The 17,250-nt window shown below is 50.8% G+C and overlaps 1 protein-coding gene across 1 annotated transcript in view; it reads right to left on the bottom strand.

Annotated features, from left to right (window-relative positions):
• Nucleotides 1-17,250, bottom strand: part of LOC144270381 (IgGFc-binding protein-like) — a 116,314-nt gene that overhangs the window by 63,037 nt on the left and 36,027 nt on the right. The window contains exons 36-49 of the mRNA XM_077826842.1: nt 16,000-16,202; nt 14,518-14,662; nt 13,762-13,861; nt 13,107-13,157; nt 11,624-11,855; nt 11,104-11,281; nt 7,756-7,864; nt 7,105-7,196; nt 4,381-4,583; nt 3,742-3,886; nt 2,986-3,085; nt 2,331-2,381; nt 848-1,079; nt 328-505 (exon numbers count right to left, since the gene is read on the bottom strand). Of these exons, the coding sequence (XP_077682968.1) occupies nt 328-505; nt 848-1,079; nt 2,331-2,381; nt 2,986-3,085; nt 3,742-3,886; nt 4,381-4,583; nt 7,105-7,196; nt 7,756-7,864; nt 11,104-11,281; nt 11,624-11,855; nt 13,107-13,157; nt 13,762-13,861; nt 14,518-14,662; nt 16,000-16,202 (2,019 nt within the window). The remainder of the gene's footprint in view (nt 1-327; nt 506-847; nt 1,080-2,330; nt 2,382-2,985; nt 3,086-3,741; nt 3,887-4,380; nt 4,584-7,104; nt 7,197-7,755; nt 7,865-11,103; nt 11,282-11,623; nt 11,856-13,106; nt 13,158-13,761; nt 13,862-14,517; nt 14,663-15,999; nt 16,203-17,250) is intronic.

Below are 17,250 nucleotides of genomic sequence, written 5' to 3' on the forward strand. Positions count from 1 at the left end.
CTGCGATAATATTTAGACTGCAGTTTATGGATGTGTTGAATGTGAGATTCCTCTCCTGTTAAAAATGACATCTGCAGTTGTCATTTCTGACACCCCAGTTAACGCCTGGGTAACCAGATTTCTTGTAAGTTATGTTTGCCTGGTACCCGGACAATGATGGTTCCTTCAATCCAGTGCCCGACATCGCAGTCCATACAAGACAGACTAGATTACTCTGGGATAAACATAAGACGGGACAAAAAAACCCAACCAATCCCCAAACTGCATGATTCACTGAAAAGCTCCTGATCGTATGACTTGACGGTACTGAAGAACAGGGATACTCACCACACAGGCCACAGAGCTGGCCCTTGTAACAACCGGACACTGAGACCTCCACATAGTGATTGCCGTCAAATCTGACCCAGAGACCAAAATCAGTTTCCAAAAGCACGTAGCGCCCGCTGATCTGGACCTTGATCTTGTTTTCAATCACCACGGGCAGGTTCCTTCTGGTGCCATTCACCTGAACAACACGTTGGGAAAGTCTGGTCACGACTAGGTACCCCCATAATTCCCAGGGAATCGCCCATGAATAGTCTAGCCAACGAGTTCACTGGCAGGAATGTTCTCATTCACACTGGGAATTTGGAGGAAATCTGACAGAAAGTTCACAGAGAGCCATTTTCAACTGCCAATCCTGAGTATTCTCCGGGGAAGCCTCATTCTAAGAAGCACACCCAACCAATGAGAAAACAGAAACCCACCATGTGACCTTTACGTCCAATCAAATGTCTCCATTTTTGCCGGTCTCAGTTTAAGCATGTCAGATGATTAAAATACTCCTTTTAAATAACATTTCACTTACAGTCACTTTCCTGTTCTTCAGCAAGGAAATCTGAGTTCCATAGACATCCACGTGCACCGACTTTACATAGGAAACTTTGGTATTGGAGCCCCTGTGCTCGTTGGTGGTGGACACGTCAAAGGGTGGAAGCCCCCTGGAGCCGTTGCACACTTTGGAGAGGGTGTAAGTGCAGTTTCCCATGAAATGGTGAACTCGGCCATCAAACGTGTAGTAATGCGGGTCCCCTGAGGCACTGCAGGTGGCACGGCCTTACAAGGAAGAAACGTGGATTTATCCCCTGCAAATCCCTCCCACGTAACTGCACCCCTGTCACTTGCGCTCCACCGAGCACTTCCTGTTGGTGCGCACTTCCTGCTCACGCCACTTCAGAGCTCACAGAAACAGCATCGACCGGGAACAGAGTGGGGAGGAGGCAGGCAAGCTGCCCCATCCCTAAATGCCATTGTGCTGTAACTGGAAGACATCTGCGAGGTTCCCTGGAAACTCAGGGAAGTCGTCCTCCCTGATGTGGGTCTTGATCTGGTGATGCGGAAACTAGGCTGAGACCTTCCAAACTCATTTTCCCTTCTGATCGGGGACAAGATCTGAACCCTGCTCTCACAGGGGGAGTGGGCCTCGGGAAGAAGCGGGAGTGGTCACCGTCAGGTCATATTAATTTCTGGAAGTGCAGATCTCCAGAGAGGAAGCTCCCATTATCGCAACCCATTTCGCCACTTGAGAAGCTAAGTGACGAGCACAAGGCTCCACTACAAGTCAGTGGCATCCCACGGAATAATAACAAGATGACGTGACTCCCTGTATCCTGCTTTCACCAGAAGTGACCACTTCCTTTTACAACCAATACAGTGTTCATGTTCCTCGGCTATACCCAGCAATGTGATTTCTGAACACCTAGGAAACTGACAATAGCATTGTGGTTGCGTGAAACCCACTGGAAATATCTCATGGATTTTTCAAACTCTGTTACCTAGAAATGGAGGACACAGAACCAAAAATTCATTGTTAAAAAAGAGCACTCTTGGTATACGTTGAATCTTAGCTCTAACACTAAGGCTTTGGTTCTAAGTTGGAGCCAAACCCAGAAGAGACGTAGTAAACGGAAGCAAATAAGATGTGGTTAAGTGCCTCTGAGAAGACTTTGCAAGTTTGCTCTGTCTGGTCTGACCCCGAGCACTAGGGCTAGCCCCAGGTTGTCCTCCAGCAAGACTCAAAGGCTTAGACAAACCTGCACTAGTTCCACACTTGGCTAGAGCTACCAGCTGCTTTACCATTTGTAAGGTGAAAAGGTTTTGGGTCGCACCGATGGAATAACTCTACCTGGGGGACTGGTCAGCATTACCGTTGGACTTGCCTTCCTAAAACATAAATGTGGAGTTTTCAAACAGCTATTAGGGTGGAAACGTAATCTGCAGTCAGGCACCAATTTCTCACCCCTCATGTGAATGGGGAGGAGATTTGTCCAACACGGAGGAACCCACGTTACCTGTCTGACAGGGCTCTGCTGTCGTTGGAGTTGCTGTGGTCGGGGACTTTCCTGGCAAAATATACAAAGGAAATAACATGAAGAGGTTGGTCACTCTGTTCTGTGAAGAGTAGACTAGGACGGCTTTTGAACAGTTTCCTCTTAGACTGGAAATGATCATGTGATCAGGAGAAATGTGATTCGACAAACACTGAGCGCATGGCATATCTCAAAACGCAATAGCTCTAATAACGCCTCACGATAAACAGACGGAACGTGTCTTTACTACCACCCCCAACTCCACCCCCAGTCCTCCTCTGTGAGTAGAGAGAAGGATTTATTCTCAGCCACAGTCTCCTAGCAGATTTACCTGCGGTACTTTCTTCTGCTGTGCTGCTTATTGTGTGGGGCAGAGTGGTCTCCGAAGCAGGGCTTGTTCCTTGCACTGTTGTAGACTCTAACAAGAGATGATCACAGCATTGGTCGGTGAGAGCCAGGAACCCAGCGTGAGGTTCAGTAACATACATGGTGGGAACTGGGGACCCTTCTCCAAAATGAACCGTTCTGCCTCCCAGATGTTACGTTCTTTGAAACCTCATCTGCACTCAGCCACCGAGTTCACAGCCCACCAGGAAATATCCAGAAGATTGAGGAAGCACTGAGAGATCCACCTTACCTGATGGACTGGTGCCTACTGTAGTTGGACTTGAAGTCGTCGAGGCGTCCACTGGAAAAAGATACAAAGACATTCACGTTGAGAGGCTGGTCATGCTGTTCTATGAAAAGTGCCATAGGATAACCCTCGGAAGCTCTTTATTAGACTGCAGATGACCACATGTGAGAAATGTGATTCTAGAAACACAGAGCACATGACATGTACCCAAACAGCACCCAGCACCCAGAGACACGTCATTCTCAGAGACGCCTGTTATGCAAAACACCTGCGACCTGGTAGCTCTGCCAGAAAACGGAGAAGAGTTAATGCTCCTGTGGGCTCTCTGCACCGTGCAGATGACCTGTGTCTACCCCTGCGCGCGAGTACTTGGCAAGAGCAACTTAGACTCTTGGTAGTTTTTAATTTGCCTCCCCCCCGCAGCCCATTGGTATTTTCCAAAATCAACCCCTTTGAGTTCAACGTTTGCATTTGTGGCATTGGGTGATTTGGGGCTTGATTCTGCATTCCCTACTCAGGTCAAACTCCAGTGATCCTGCAAAGGTCTATGCCAGCTCCACTCCCACTGCAGGGGAGGGAGCTCCGTGATTGCAAGATAGGGGATTTGTCTTTGACTGTCTCTTTGCACTGGCAAGAATCAGCCATCAGCTCCTTCCTGTGCCATCACATAAGGGATAAAGTATCTGGAAAAAGTCCTTCTGGACCAGAAGCCTCTGATTACTGAACTCACACGTGGAACCTTTTTCAGGGAGAACTCACCAGGGGGGTAACAGCCCAGCTCCCCGTCCTGAACACCGCAGATCTCCAGCGGTCCACACGCCCAGCCTGTGCAGGTGATGTTGTTATTGCTGTTGCAGGTACAGCGCTCAGTGCAGGCGTCGTGGGTGAACCAGCTCTCACCCAGCTGTGAGAGAACGAAGAAGCACTTGACTAGATAATCGTAGAAAGTCTATCGACTAGTGTCACCCGACTGGATAATCAAAGGAGTTTGGATTTGTTTAATGTCCGTGATACTCTCCATGCCATTAAGTGCCTCCAAAGAGAGACAGTGTGGCCGAGGAGATGGTACCCAGGCCCAGGCCTCCTGAGACATAGGTTCCAGTCATGGCTCTGTTGCTGGTTGATCTTAAACAAATCACTTGATCACTCTGTGCCTCACTTTCCACATCTGTTACACAAAATTGACCTCCTTTGAAAAGTGCTTTGAGACCTGATCTTGAAAAGTGCTTTATACAGTAAAAGCTAGGAATTGTTATTATTTACATGAACAAATACATCCACAGAACCCACTGATCTAAAATCAGATGAAGTGAATCTGTATTAATTGTTACTAGTTACAGTGACAGAGAACAAACCCAAATTCTTTCAATCAGTTTCAAGATGCTCAGGATAACTTGCCTGATGATAGTGGTTGTTTTCATCCACACAACCGCAGCTGCTCTCCGGCACACAGGTGTCTCCACTCAGAACGTAGCCTTCGTTACAGAAACAGCCTTCCACTGGTAAGGAGCTGCAAGGGCTAAACGCAGAGGGAGTCACGCAGGTGGAAGGACACCTGCTCCCACAGCTCTTGTACTGGCTTCCTCCCGGACAGGAGATTGCTGCAAGTGAGAAGAAAAACCCAGATCACTGAAAGGAAAAGATCCCAAAGCAATTCTCTTGAAACTTCCCCTCTTTGTTCCAGGACAGCAAAGGGTGGTTAGAATGCTCTGCATATGGTGACTGCTTTGTGCTGAGGTTTTTCTCCAGGGACAGAGTGGAAACCCTTTGTGCAGGGAATGACAGACAGACAGACAGACAGACTAATGATGCCTGGTAGGGGACCGGTTGTATCCAGGGATCGGAAATAGGCAACAGGATACAAGTCCAGCCTTTCACCTATTGATGTGGACGTCGGCTGAAACGCGCCTCCGGTGGCTTGTCTCTCGCAGCGCACAGCTGGCTGGTGGCCCGTGGAAAGCAGTCGAGATGGGTCATCGGTGTCCAGTGGCTTTCCACGCTCTGACTCAGGAGATTCCAGTCCTTCTGCTGGTTGGCCATTCACTCCCTCCCAGTCTCCTCACTTCCCCGGCCCTCCGCACACCTGGCCTCCCCTCTGCCCCTACCGCCTCCCTTCACTGTCCCCTCTCCCGTCCTCCTCCCTTTGCAGCTAATCCCCTCTCGACAAACCAAACCAACCAACCCAATCCCGGCAGGTCCAGGTCATTTACAATCCAGACCCCTGCTCACTCTGCTTGTGTCTTACTCCCTCCCGCAGCCTGCGCCTGTCTTGCCTAGACAGAGTGGAATGGGGCTTCGGAGCAGGGGCTGTCCTCTGTTGCTTAGACAGTACCCCGAGCAATGGGCCCCCATCTCAGCTGGAGTCCGTAGGTGCTGCTCTAATATACAGAAGAAATCATACGAATAATTTAGGGATAAGGAGGAGACTTTAGAGGGGGCACAATGCCCCAAGTCTTCCTACTGCAGAGTTTTTTGCACCTTCCTCTGAAGCAGCTGGTGATGGGGGCCGTCAGAGACAGCATCCTGAGTTTCCTGGCACGTGGCTCGTTTCCAAGAAGGCCCTTCCAATGGGGACCGCTTATTGTCTCGATAGGACCTCTCCAGAACAGAGCTTATGCACCCCGTGCACACAAGGTGGGGGAAGGTCGCCCTGCTGCTTCCTGGGCAGCAGCTGTTCTATGGGCTAATGAAGCAATGGTGGCCCTGATTCTCCTCTGGCTGACTCCAGCTTTACACTGGAGTACCTCCATGGACTTCAGTGGCTACTGCTGATTTGCACCAATGGACGTGAGCAAAGACACAGACCCTCTTCCTCTAAAACTGCCAGGCTAGTACCTTTCACAAGGACCTAACATTCCTTCCTAACAATTACAAATAGAAGGGACTGTGGGGAGTTTCACTCGAGTCACGGCTACTGTTTCTTCCACGGCAGCTCCCTAGACTGGAGACGCTCTTTGGATAAACAAAGCATTTCAACCTCTCAGGCGCTCTTATTTTACCAGCGCTAAATTCGGACAAATTAATACTTAGATGCTTTGTGAGGCTATTTCAGATTCAGTCTGAATATTGTACCTAACCTGACAGGATCCAGTGTAGAACTGGACCAGACTCAGGGCAAGAGAATGGAGAGACCATCCTCAAAGCATGACAGAAGAGGAAAGTGCATGCCGTCAGGGAACACAGGAAGCTCTAATTTTAAGAGCTTCTTGCATGATGAAAGTTGAATTCCAGAACTTAATAGAGATCAATTACAACACTCACGACACAAAGTATTATTTCTCCATTCTCTGCAGATCCCAGCATTTGTGCACGACTCTGCATAAGCCTGCAGCCCGTTGCATAAGGACACTGTCGGCTCCTTAGTGTGACACATGTCGTAAACACAGTTTTCCAAGAAAATCTCTGGAGCCACTTTGGCGTGACAGTCCTTGAAGATACCTATGTTAAGTCAGGAAAGAAACAGAATCACAGAAGGGAAGATGGAAGAAGCCTAGCGGTGCCACTAACCATCCCCTGTCATGGCAAGGAGTCAGTGCTCTCTGGCCAGTGTAGGCTGACCAGCTCGCTAGACTCAGCCAGACCAAACCTGGAGCTGAATACACCCAAACACTGATGAGATTTGGCTCAGTTTGGCTTAGGCCTGTCTCTACCATTTGCAGGGTAAGTACAACGTCACTCAAAGCGGACACCCTTGTTCTTGATAGAGAGCTAGCAACGCCCTGGTAGTTACTGTTTCCGGAGGAGGGAAGGCCTAAAGCACTTCAGATACCCCTGTAAGAAAGCGGGGCAGTGGGGACCACCGCATGATGTCTCTGCTGCAGCAGAGTACAAGTTAATGGGAGCTCTGTGCAGGCAGGAGCGGCAGAACGAGGCCCTAGAAGTGCAATGCCCAAATAATCGTCACATCCTGGTGCCATCTCAATGCATGATCCAGTCTGAGCAGGTAACTCAGGGCAACTCCTGGGGCTTCTAGTTCAGCTTTTCGCACTGGGGGCCATACACATGTCCCTGGGGACTCGGGGCCGTGGCCCCAGGGAGCGAGGTCGGGATGGAGGCAAGGGCAGGCTGTCATTGGGAGTGATTTCAATCAGCTCGCCCAGGACACAGCCACGGGCATCGTACCTGTCGGGTCGGTGATCATGCCGCAGGCTGTGTCCTTCCTCGCTTCGCTCTCCAGCTGGGGTTCACAGAGCAGCACTTGGTCAGGGGAGCATCTGGCAAGAGAGAGAAAAGCTTCTGATGAATGTTTCTTTATTCCCCCCGGGCCAGGTCTGGTCAGGAAGATGCCACGTCTGCCCAGCAGGGACGACTCGATTCCAGCCACAGAGCGGAATCCAGGCTCCCTGAAAGGCTGCGTTCTGCCCCCACCTCCCCCACCACAGGAGGGGGCTCCCATTCCCGCACTGGGCACCTTGGCGTGCTCCACGACTCAGACAGAGTTGAATGAGGGGTGGAACACGCTGCTGCGGCAACCAGTGGATCGGTCCGGCTCCTGACTGGGACAGCAGGTGACCTCCCACCCACCAGCAGGTCTTCCTGGACTGGGGGACAGCAGACCTGCGAAGCAGATGGTAGCAGGCCAGCCACTCACTGCCTGCTTATGCTCAGCTGGGGAGGGGGCTCTTGGGTGTACGGGAGAGGATGGTTGTGCTCAGCCCCAGGAGGAGCCGAGGTGGTGGAGCCCTGGATGGGCGCCCTGCGGCTGAGTAGGCAGCACGCTTTCCTAGAGCTTTTGTAGCAAAGACCCCCTGATTAGCGTCCTTCTGTACGTACATGGTGTTATTCTCTGCCACCAGCCAGCTCTCTCCAAGCTCCGTGGAATCTCCTGCAATGCTGCCATTCGGCTTTAGGTTGTCATCCTTTGCATCGCCATTGTAATTACCTATCCAAAATGAAAAACGTGTAGATTACTTGAAATTCACAACTCCACAATGCACACTAGCGTGTGGTTGTCAATCACATTGTAATGAACCGGCTAGCGTGTATGTGCACCAGTGCCCGCTCCGGGAAGGAGTACGAACTGCTCCCTATGCGGCTCAGACACCGCACTGCTCACAGCTGAGGAAGATTCCATGGCAGATTAAATGGTAGGGGTCTGTGTGTTTGGAGCAAATGGTTTGGCGTTCCGATTGTGTCAGATCACACGGTGACTTGGGTAAATGGGTTACAATACAATGAGAACTAACCCTCACCCTTACACTCAAATTCTATCATTTCTGAGGCTTAGAAGCCCTGGGGGTAACACTCAAGGAGACGTCATCCCACGGAGATCCTACGCTTCTATGCCAGAAGAGTGGAAGCGGTCCTAGGGAATGAGTAGTTGGGTGGGAAAACCCAGGACGCTGCCCCTGTAAGGGACCAGGCCTGGGAATTCCTGTACTGCAGAGCGGGACAGGGCTCCTCTCTCTTCCAGCCAACTGGGAGGAGCTCTCCCTAGGAGGGCAATACATATGCTGCCTTCTCCCTCAGAACAGGGAGAGGCTGAGAGAGGAAGGAAGCCAAAGCAAGAAGGCTGAGCTCCAGCTGAGAAGGGCTGGGAACGGTAGCTTCCCCAGGAGCAGACGGGCACAGAAGGAGAGCCCCGGGTGTGGAAGAAGAATCATAGAATCACAGAATATCAGGGTTGGAAGGGACCTCAGCTTTGCACTGTTTCTTTTTAAAAACTAGCCCCAGTCGCGGGTGCGCATAGCCACAAACTACACCATCTGCTCAAGAAAGTCCCTCAAAAAGCACAAGAACAAATCCGCACAGACACACTCCGAGAACTCCGACCAGGGGTATTCTATCTGCGACCCAAGATCCATAAACCTGGAAATCGTGGACGCCCATCATCTCAGGCATTGGCACCCTGACAGCAGGATTGTCTGGCTATGTAGACTCCCTCCTCACGCCCTATGCTACCAGCACTCCCAGCTATCTTCGAGAGACCACTGACTTCCTGAGGAAACTATAATCCATTGGTGATCTTTCTGAAAACACCATCCTGGCCACTTTGGATGTAGAAGCCCTCTACACCAACATTCCACACAAAGATGGACTACAGGCCACCAGGAACAGTATCCCCGATAACGTCACGGCAAACCTGGTGGCTGAACTTGGTGACTTTGTCCTCACCCATAACTATTTCACATTTGGGGACAATGTATACTTTCAAATCAGCGGCACTGCTATGGGTACCCGCATGGCCCCACAGTATGCCCACATATTTATGGCTGACTGAGAACAACCCAGGAACCTATCCTTGCAACAAAGCCCGTTGCCAACTGTGTCCACCTATCTAATCAGGGGACACCATCATAGGGCCTAATCACATCGGCCACACTATCAGAGGCTCGTTCACCTGCACATCCACCAATGTGATAGTTGATCATGTGCCAGCTATGCCCCTCTACCATGTACATTGGTCAAACCAGACAGGCTCTACGTAAAAGAATAAATGGACACAAATCAGGGGTCAGGATTTATAACATTCAAAAACCAGTCGGAGAACACTTCAATCTCTTTGGTCACTCGATTATAGACCTAAAAGTGGCCATACTTCAACAAAAAAACTTAAAAACAGACTCTAAAGAGAGACTGCTGAATTGGAATTAATTTGCAAACTGGATACAATTAACTTAGGCTTGAATAAAGACTGGGAGTGGATGTGTCATTACACAAAGTAAAACTATTTCTCCATGTTTATTCCCCTCCACTCCCGTCCTCACACGTTCTTGTTAACTGCTGGAAATGGCCCACCTTCATTATCACTACAAAAGGTTCCCCCTGGCCCCGCTCTCCTGCTGGTAATAGCTCACCTTATCTGACCACTCTTGTTACAGTGTGTATGGTAACACCCATTGTTTCATGTTCTCTGTGTATATAAAATCTCCCCACCGTATTTTCCACTGTATGCATCCGATGAAGTGAGCTGCAGCTCACGAAAGCTTATGCTCAAATAAATTTGTTAGTCTCTAAGGTGCCACAAGTCCTCCTTTTCTCATAGCCACAATGGGGTGCTCAGGAGGGAAGCAGCCCTGATACATCCCTGTTGAACCTCCTGAGCTTCAAGTATTGCCAGGCTTGTCTCCTGGCAATCTAACTTGTCTCTGCTTGCTTCAGAGCAGAGATTCTCACTCATCACCCACGTGTGTTAACCTGGGGTCTCCTTTGCTGTGTCACTAGATCAGAACTGGGTCTCTTACATGCATCAAATACATGTCTCTGACCTCTCTCTGGCATCTGCTCTATTCCTTCTTGCTGGACTCTCAAGGGCTCCCTGCGATTTGTGTCCTGCACAGCACCCAACATTTGGTTACGCTTGACAAAGAATACCAAATAATTGTGGAGATTAAACATGAAAAGGACATACACTGGGTTATCTACTCCATCTCCTCGGCTACTTCAGCATTGGTCCCCAGGGGACCATTTTCTAATGCTTTGTCTTGCAGCAGACCCACCTTCTACTGCAGCTGGACAACAAAAAGCAGCTCTAAAAAGAAGGCTCAGTGATCAGAGAAGCCTTTGCCCGTGCTCGGACTGTGACTACGACAGTGCGGAGGCAGTATGCATCTGTGAGTGCAAGGAACAAGACAGCAGAGCAGAAAAGCTCAGGATGGCTCCTAAACAGGGATTTGGAAATCTGTCCTGACCCACAAGAAGGGCCTGAAAGTTTTATTCTCGTTTCCAAGTTGAAAGAAATGAAAAGCATAGATTAGGCCGGATAGTCCCAATCAAAGAGGGACAGACACGCTGCGATGCAAATAAGAGAAAAAAGATACAAGGGGACCTGGACCAGAGGCATCCAGGGTAGGACTGCGATAATATTTAGACTGCAGTTTATGGATGTGTTGAATGTGAGATTCCTCTCCTGTTAAAAATGACATCTGCAGTTGTCATTTCTGACACCCCAGTTAACGCCTGGGTAACCAGATTTCTTGTAAGTTACGTTTGCCAGGTACCCGGACAATGATGGTTCCTTCAATCCAGTGCCCGACATTGCAGTCCATACAAGACAGACTAGATTACTCTGGGATAAACAGAACACGGGACAAAAAAACCCAACCAATCCCCAAACTGCATGATTCACTGAAAAGCTTCTGATCGTATGACTTGACGGTACTGAAGAACAGGGATACTCACCACACAGGCCACAGAGCTGGCCCTTGTAACAACCGGACACTGAGACCTCCACATAGTGATTGCCGTCAAATCTGACCCAGAGACCAAAATCAGTTTCCAAAAGCACGTAGCGCCCGCTGATCTGGACCTTGATCTTGTTTTCAATCACCACGGGCAGGTTCCTTCTGGTGCCATTCACCTGAACAACACGTTGGGAAAGTCTGGTCACGACTAGCTACCCCCATAATTCCCAGGGAATCGCCCATGAATAGTCTAGCCAACGAGTTCACTGGCAGGAATGTTCTCATTCACACTGGGAATTTGGAGGAAATCTGACAGAAAGTTCACAGAAAGCCATTTTCAACTGCCAATCCTGAGTATTCTCCGGGGAAGCCTCATTCTAAGAAGCACACCCAACCAATGAGAAAACAGAAACCCACCATGTGACCTTTACGTCCAATCAAATGTCTCCATTTTTGCCGGTCTCAGTTTAAGCATGTCAGATGATTAAAATACTCCTTTTAAATAACATTTCACTTACAGTCACTTTCCTGTTCTTCAGCAAGGAAATCTGAGTTCCATAGACATCCACGTGCACCGACTTTACATAGGAAACTTTGGTATTGGAGCCCCTGTGCTCGTTGGTGGTGGACACGTCAAAGGGTGGAAGCCCCCTGGAGCCGTTGCACACTTTGGAGAGGGTGTAAGTGCAGTTTCCCATGAAATGGTGAACTCGGCCATCAAACGTGTAGTAATGCGGGTCCCCTGAGGCACTGCAGGTGGCACGGCCTTACAAGGAAGAAACGTGGATTTATCCCCTGCAAATCCCTCCCACGTAACTGCACCCCTGTCACTTGCGCTCCACCGAGCACTTCCTGTTGGTGCGCACTTCCTGCTCACGCCACTTCAGAGCTCACAGAAACAGCATCGACCGGGAACAGAGTGGGGAGGAGGCAGGCAAGCTGCCCCATCCCTAAATGCCATTGTGCTGTAACTGGAAGACATCTGCGAGGTTCCCTGGAAACTCAGGGAAGTCGTCCTCCCTGATGTGGGTCTTGATCTGGTGATGCGGAAACTAGGCTGAGACCTTCCAAACTCATTTTCCCTTCTGATCGGGGACAAGATCTGAACCCTGCTCTCACAGGGGGAGTGGGCCTCGGGAAGAAGCGGGAGTGGTCACCGTCAGGTCATATTAATTTCTGGAAGTGCAGATCTCCAGAGAGGAAGCTCCCATTATCGCAACCCATTTCGCCACTTGAGAAGCTAAGTGACGAGCACAAGGCTCCACTACAAGTCAGTGGCATCCCACGGAATAATAACAAGATGACGTGACTCCCTGTATCCTGCTTTCACCAGAAGTGACCACTTCCTTTTACAACCAATACAGTGTTCATGTTCCTCGGCTATACCCAGCAATGTGATTTCTGAACACCTAGGAAACTGACAATAGCATTGTGGTTGCGTGAAACCCACTGGAAATATCTCATGGATTTTTCAAACTCTGTTACCTAGAAATGGAGGACACAGAACCAAAAATTCATTGTTAAAAAAGAGCACTCTTGGTATACGTTGAATCTTAGCTCTAACACTAAGGCTTTGGTTCTAAGTTGGAGCCAAACCCAGAAGAGACGTAGTAAACGGAAGCAAATAAGATGTGGTTAAGTGCCTCTGAGAAGACTTTGCAAGTTTGCTCTGTCTGGTCTGACCCCGAGCACTAGGGCTAGCCCCAGGTTGTCCTCCAGCAAGACTCAAAGGCTTAGACAAACCTGCACTAGTTCCACACTTGGCTAGAGCTACCAGCTGCTTTACCATTTGTAAGGTGAAAAGGTTTTGGGTCGCACCGATGGAATAACTCTACCTGGGGGACTGGTCAGCATTACCGTTGGACTTGCCTTCCTAAAACATAAATGTGGAGTTTTCAAACAGCTATTAGGGTGGAAACGTAATCTGCAGTCAGGCACCAATTTCTCACCCCACATGTGAATGGGGAGGAGATTTGTCCAACACGGAGGAACCCACGTTACCTGTCTGACAGGGCTCTGCTGTCGTTGGAGTTGCTGTGGTCGGGGACTTTCCTGGCAAAATATACAAAGGAAATAACATGAAGAGGTTGGTCACTCTGTTCTGTGAAGAGTAGACTAGGACGGCTCTTGAACAGTTTCCTCTTAGACTGGAAATGATCATGTGATCAGGAGAAATGTGATTCGAGAAACACTGAGCGCATGGCATATCTCAAAACGCAATAGCTCTAATAACGCCTCACGATAAACAGACAGAACATGTGTTTACCACCACCCCCAACTCCACCCCCAGTCCTCCTCTGTGAGTAGAGAGAAGGATTTATTCTCAGCCACAGTCTCCTAGCAGATTTACCTGCGGTACTTTCTTCTGCTGTGCTGCTTATTGTGTGGGGCGGAGTGGTCTCCGAAGCAGGGCTTGTTCCTTGCACTGTTGTAGACTCTAACAAGAGATGATCACAGCATTGGTCGGTGAGAGCCAGGAACCCAGCGTGAGGTTCAGTAACATACACGGTGGGAACTGGGGACCCTTCTCCAAAATGAACCGTTCTGCCTCCCAGATGTTACGTTCTTTGAAACCTCATCTGCACTCAGCCACCGAGTTCACAGCCCACCAGGAAATATCCAGAAGATTGAGGAAGCACTGAGAGATCCACCTTACCTGATGGACTGGTGCCTACTGTAGTTGGACTTGAAGTCGTCGAGGCGTCCACTGGAAAAAGATACAAAGACATTCACGTTGAGAGGCTGGTCATGCTGTTCTATGAAAAGTGCCATAGGATAACCCTCGGAAGCTCTTTATTAGACTGCAGATGACCACATGTGAGAAATGTGATTCTAGAAACACAGAGCACATGACATGTACCCAAACAGCACCCAGCACCCAGAGACACGTCATTCTCAGAGACGCCTGTTATGCAAAACACCTGCGACCTGGTAGCTCTGCCAGAAAACGGAGAAGAGTTAATGCTCCTGTGGGCTCTCTGCACCGTGCAGATGACCTGTGTCTGCCCCTGCGCGCGAGTACTTGGCAAGAGCGATTTAGGCTCTTGGTAGTTTTTAATTTGCCTCCCCCCCGCAGCCCATTGGTATTTTCCTAAATCAACCCCTTTGAGTTCAACGTTTGCATTCGTGGCATTGGGTGATTTGGGGCTTGATTCTGCATTCCCTACTCAGGTCAAACTCCAGTGATCCTGCAAAGGTCTATGCCAGCTCCACTCCCACTGCAGGGGAGGGAGCTCCGTGATTGCAAGATAGGGGATTTGTCTTTGACTGTCTCTTTGCACTGGCAAGAATCAGCCATCAGCTCCTTCCTGTGCCATCACATAAGGGATAAAGTATCTGGAAAAAGTCCTTCTGGACCAGAAGCCTCTGATTACTGAACTCACACGTGGAACCTTTTTCAGGGAGAACTCACCAGGGGGGTAACAGCCCAGCTCCCCGTCCTGAACACCGCAGATCTCCAGCGGTCCACACGCCCAGCCTGTGCAGGTGATGTTGTTATTGCTGTTGCAGGTACAGCGCTCAGTGCAGGCGTCGTGGGTGAACCAGCTCTCACCCAGCTGTGAGAGAACGGAGAAGCACTTGACTAGATAATCGTAGAAAGTCTATCGACTAGTGTCACCTACGTGCGGTGCTTTGCAAACTCTGGGTCCTGACCCAGTCCTGGGTCACGGAAGGGAAGGCGCTGGGTCGCGGCACCTCTGGCCAGCCCCACCACCGGGCTGTTAAAGTGCTGTCGGCGGTGCTTTTCGGCTAAGGCTGGCTAGTCCCTACCCATTCCCCCACTGCGCAGCGCCCCCACAAACTGAGTGCGGGGGTGGGGAGCGATGCCTGTGGGCGAGAACCACGCAGAGCCGCTTGCGTGCCTCCTCCTAGGAGCCAGACATGCTTCTGGATGTTTCTGGGGCCCAGTGTGGTCTGCGGTGCCAGGACAGGCGGGAAGCCTTCCTCTGCACCCCAGCTCCGCTGCTCACCAGGACCTTCCGGAGGTAAGCCCGTGTCCGAACCCCGTGCCCCAATCCCCTGCCCCAGCCCTGAGCACCCTCCCCATACCCTGCATCCCAAACACTCTGTCCCCGACCCCACCTCAGAGCCTGCACCCCCAGCCGAGAGCCCTGAGTCCCTGCCACACCCCAACCCCCTGCCCCAATCCTGAGCCACCCCCAAATCCGGAGCCCTTTGCTGCAGCCCACAGCCCTCAGCCCCAGCCGAGACCCTGCACCCCCAGCTCAGAGACCTGACTCCTTCCGCACCCCAACCCCGTGCCCCAGCCAGAGCCCCATCCCGCACCCTGAACCCCTCATTCCCGGCCCCAACCCTCAGCCCTCACCCCCGCACCCCAATCCCTTGCTCAAGCCCTAAGACCCTCCCACACCCCAAACCCCTCATCCCAGCTCCGCTGCGTCGCTGGTATCAGCAATTTTCTTCAACTGGGTCACAAAAACAAGAGTTTCAAAACTCCTGCCCTAGTGGATAATCAAAGGAGTTGAGAACAGTTCAATGCCTTTGATACTCTCCATGCTATGAGCTCCCTCCCTAGTGAGACACTGTGGCCCAGGAGAAGGTGTCTGGGACTGGGACACTTGAGACCTGTGTTCTAGTCTCAGCACTGGCCTGCTGGATGAGCTTACGCAAGCCATTTGACCGCTCGGTGCCTCAGTTTCCCCTTCCGTAAACTGGAGAGAATGATACCGACCTCCTTGGTAAAGTGCTTTGAGATCTGCTCTTGACAAGAGCTCGGAATGGTTATTATTTACATGAACAATTAGATCCACACAACCCACTGACCTGAGCCCAGAGGAAGTTAGTCTCTCTTCATTAATTATGATCAGTTACAGTCACAGTGAAAGAATCTGGGGGTTGTTGTATCTGTGTCTAGGTGCGCAGGGTAACTTGCCTGATGATAGTGGTTGTTTCCATCCACACAACCGCAGCTGCTCTCCGGCACACAGGTGTCTCCACTCAGAACGTAGCCTTCGTTACAGAAACAGCCTTCCACTGGTAAGGAGCTGCAAGGGCTAAACGCAGAGGGAGTCACGCAGGTGGAAGGACACCTGCTCCCACAGCTCTTGTACTGGCTTCCTCCCGGACAGGAGATTGCTGCAAGTGAGAAGAAAAACCCAGATCACTGAAAGGAAAAGATCCCAAAGCAATTCTCTTGAAACTTCCCCTCTTTGTTCCAGGACAGCAAAGGGTGGTTAGAAAGCTCTGCATATGGTGACTGCTCTGTGCTGAGGTTTTTCTCCAGGGACAGAGTGGAAACCCTTTGTGCAGGGAATGACAGACAGACAGACAGACTAATGATGCCTGGTTGGGGACCGGTTGTATCCAGGGATTGGAAATAGGCAACAGGATACAAGTCCAGCCTTTCACCTATTGACGTGGACGTCGGCTGAAACGCGCCTCCGGTGGCTTGTCTCTCGCAGCGCACAGCTGGCTGGTGGCCCGTGGAAAGCAGTCGAGATGGGTCATCGGTGTCCAGTGGCTTTCCACGCTCTGACTCAGGAGATTCCAGTCCTTCTGCTGGTTGGCCCTTCACTCCCTCCCAGTCTCCTCACTTCCCCGGCCCTCCGCACACCTGGCCTCCCCTCTGCCCCTACCGCCTCCCTTCACTGTCCCCTCACCCGTCCTCCTCCCTTAGCAGCTAATCCCGTCCCGACAAACCAAACCAACCAACCCAATCCCGGCAGGCCCAGGTCATTTACAATCCAAACCCCTGCTCACTCTGCTTGTGTCTTACTCCCTCCCGCAGCCTGCGCCTGTCTTGCCTAGACAGAGTGGAATGGGGCTTCGGAGCAGGGGCTGTCCTCTGTTGCTTAGACAGTACCCCGAGCAATGGGCCCCCATCTCAGCTGGGGTCCGTAGGTGCTGCTCTAATATACAGAAGAAATCATATGAACAATTTAGGGATAAGGAGGAGACTTTAGTGGGGGCACAATGCCCCAGGTCTTCCTACTGCAGAGTTTTTTGCACCTTCCTCTGAAGCAGCTGGTGATGGGGGCCGTCAGAGACAGCATCCTGAGTTTGCTGGCACATGGCTCGTTTCCAAGAAGGCCCTTCCAATGGGGACCGCTTATTGCCTCGATAGGACCTCTCCAGAACAGAGCTTATGCACCCCATGCACACAAGGTGGGGGAAGGTCGCCCTG

This window comes from Eretmochelys imbricata, chromosome 9, assembly GCF_965152235.1.
Source record: "Eretmochelys imbricata isolate rEreImb1 chromosome 9, rEreImb1.hap1, whole genome shotgun sequence".
Taxonomy (NCBI): domain Eukaryota; kingdom Metazoa; phylum Chordata; order Testudines; family Cheloniidae; genus Eretmochelys; species Eretmochelys imbricata.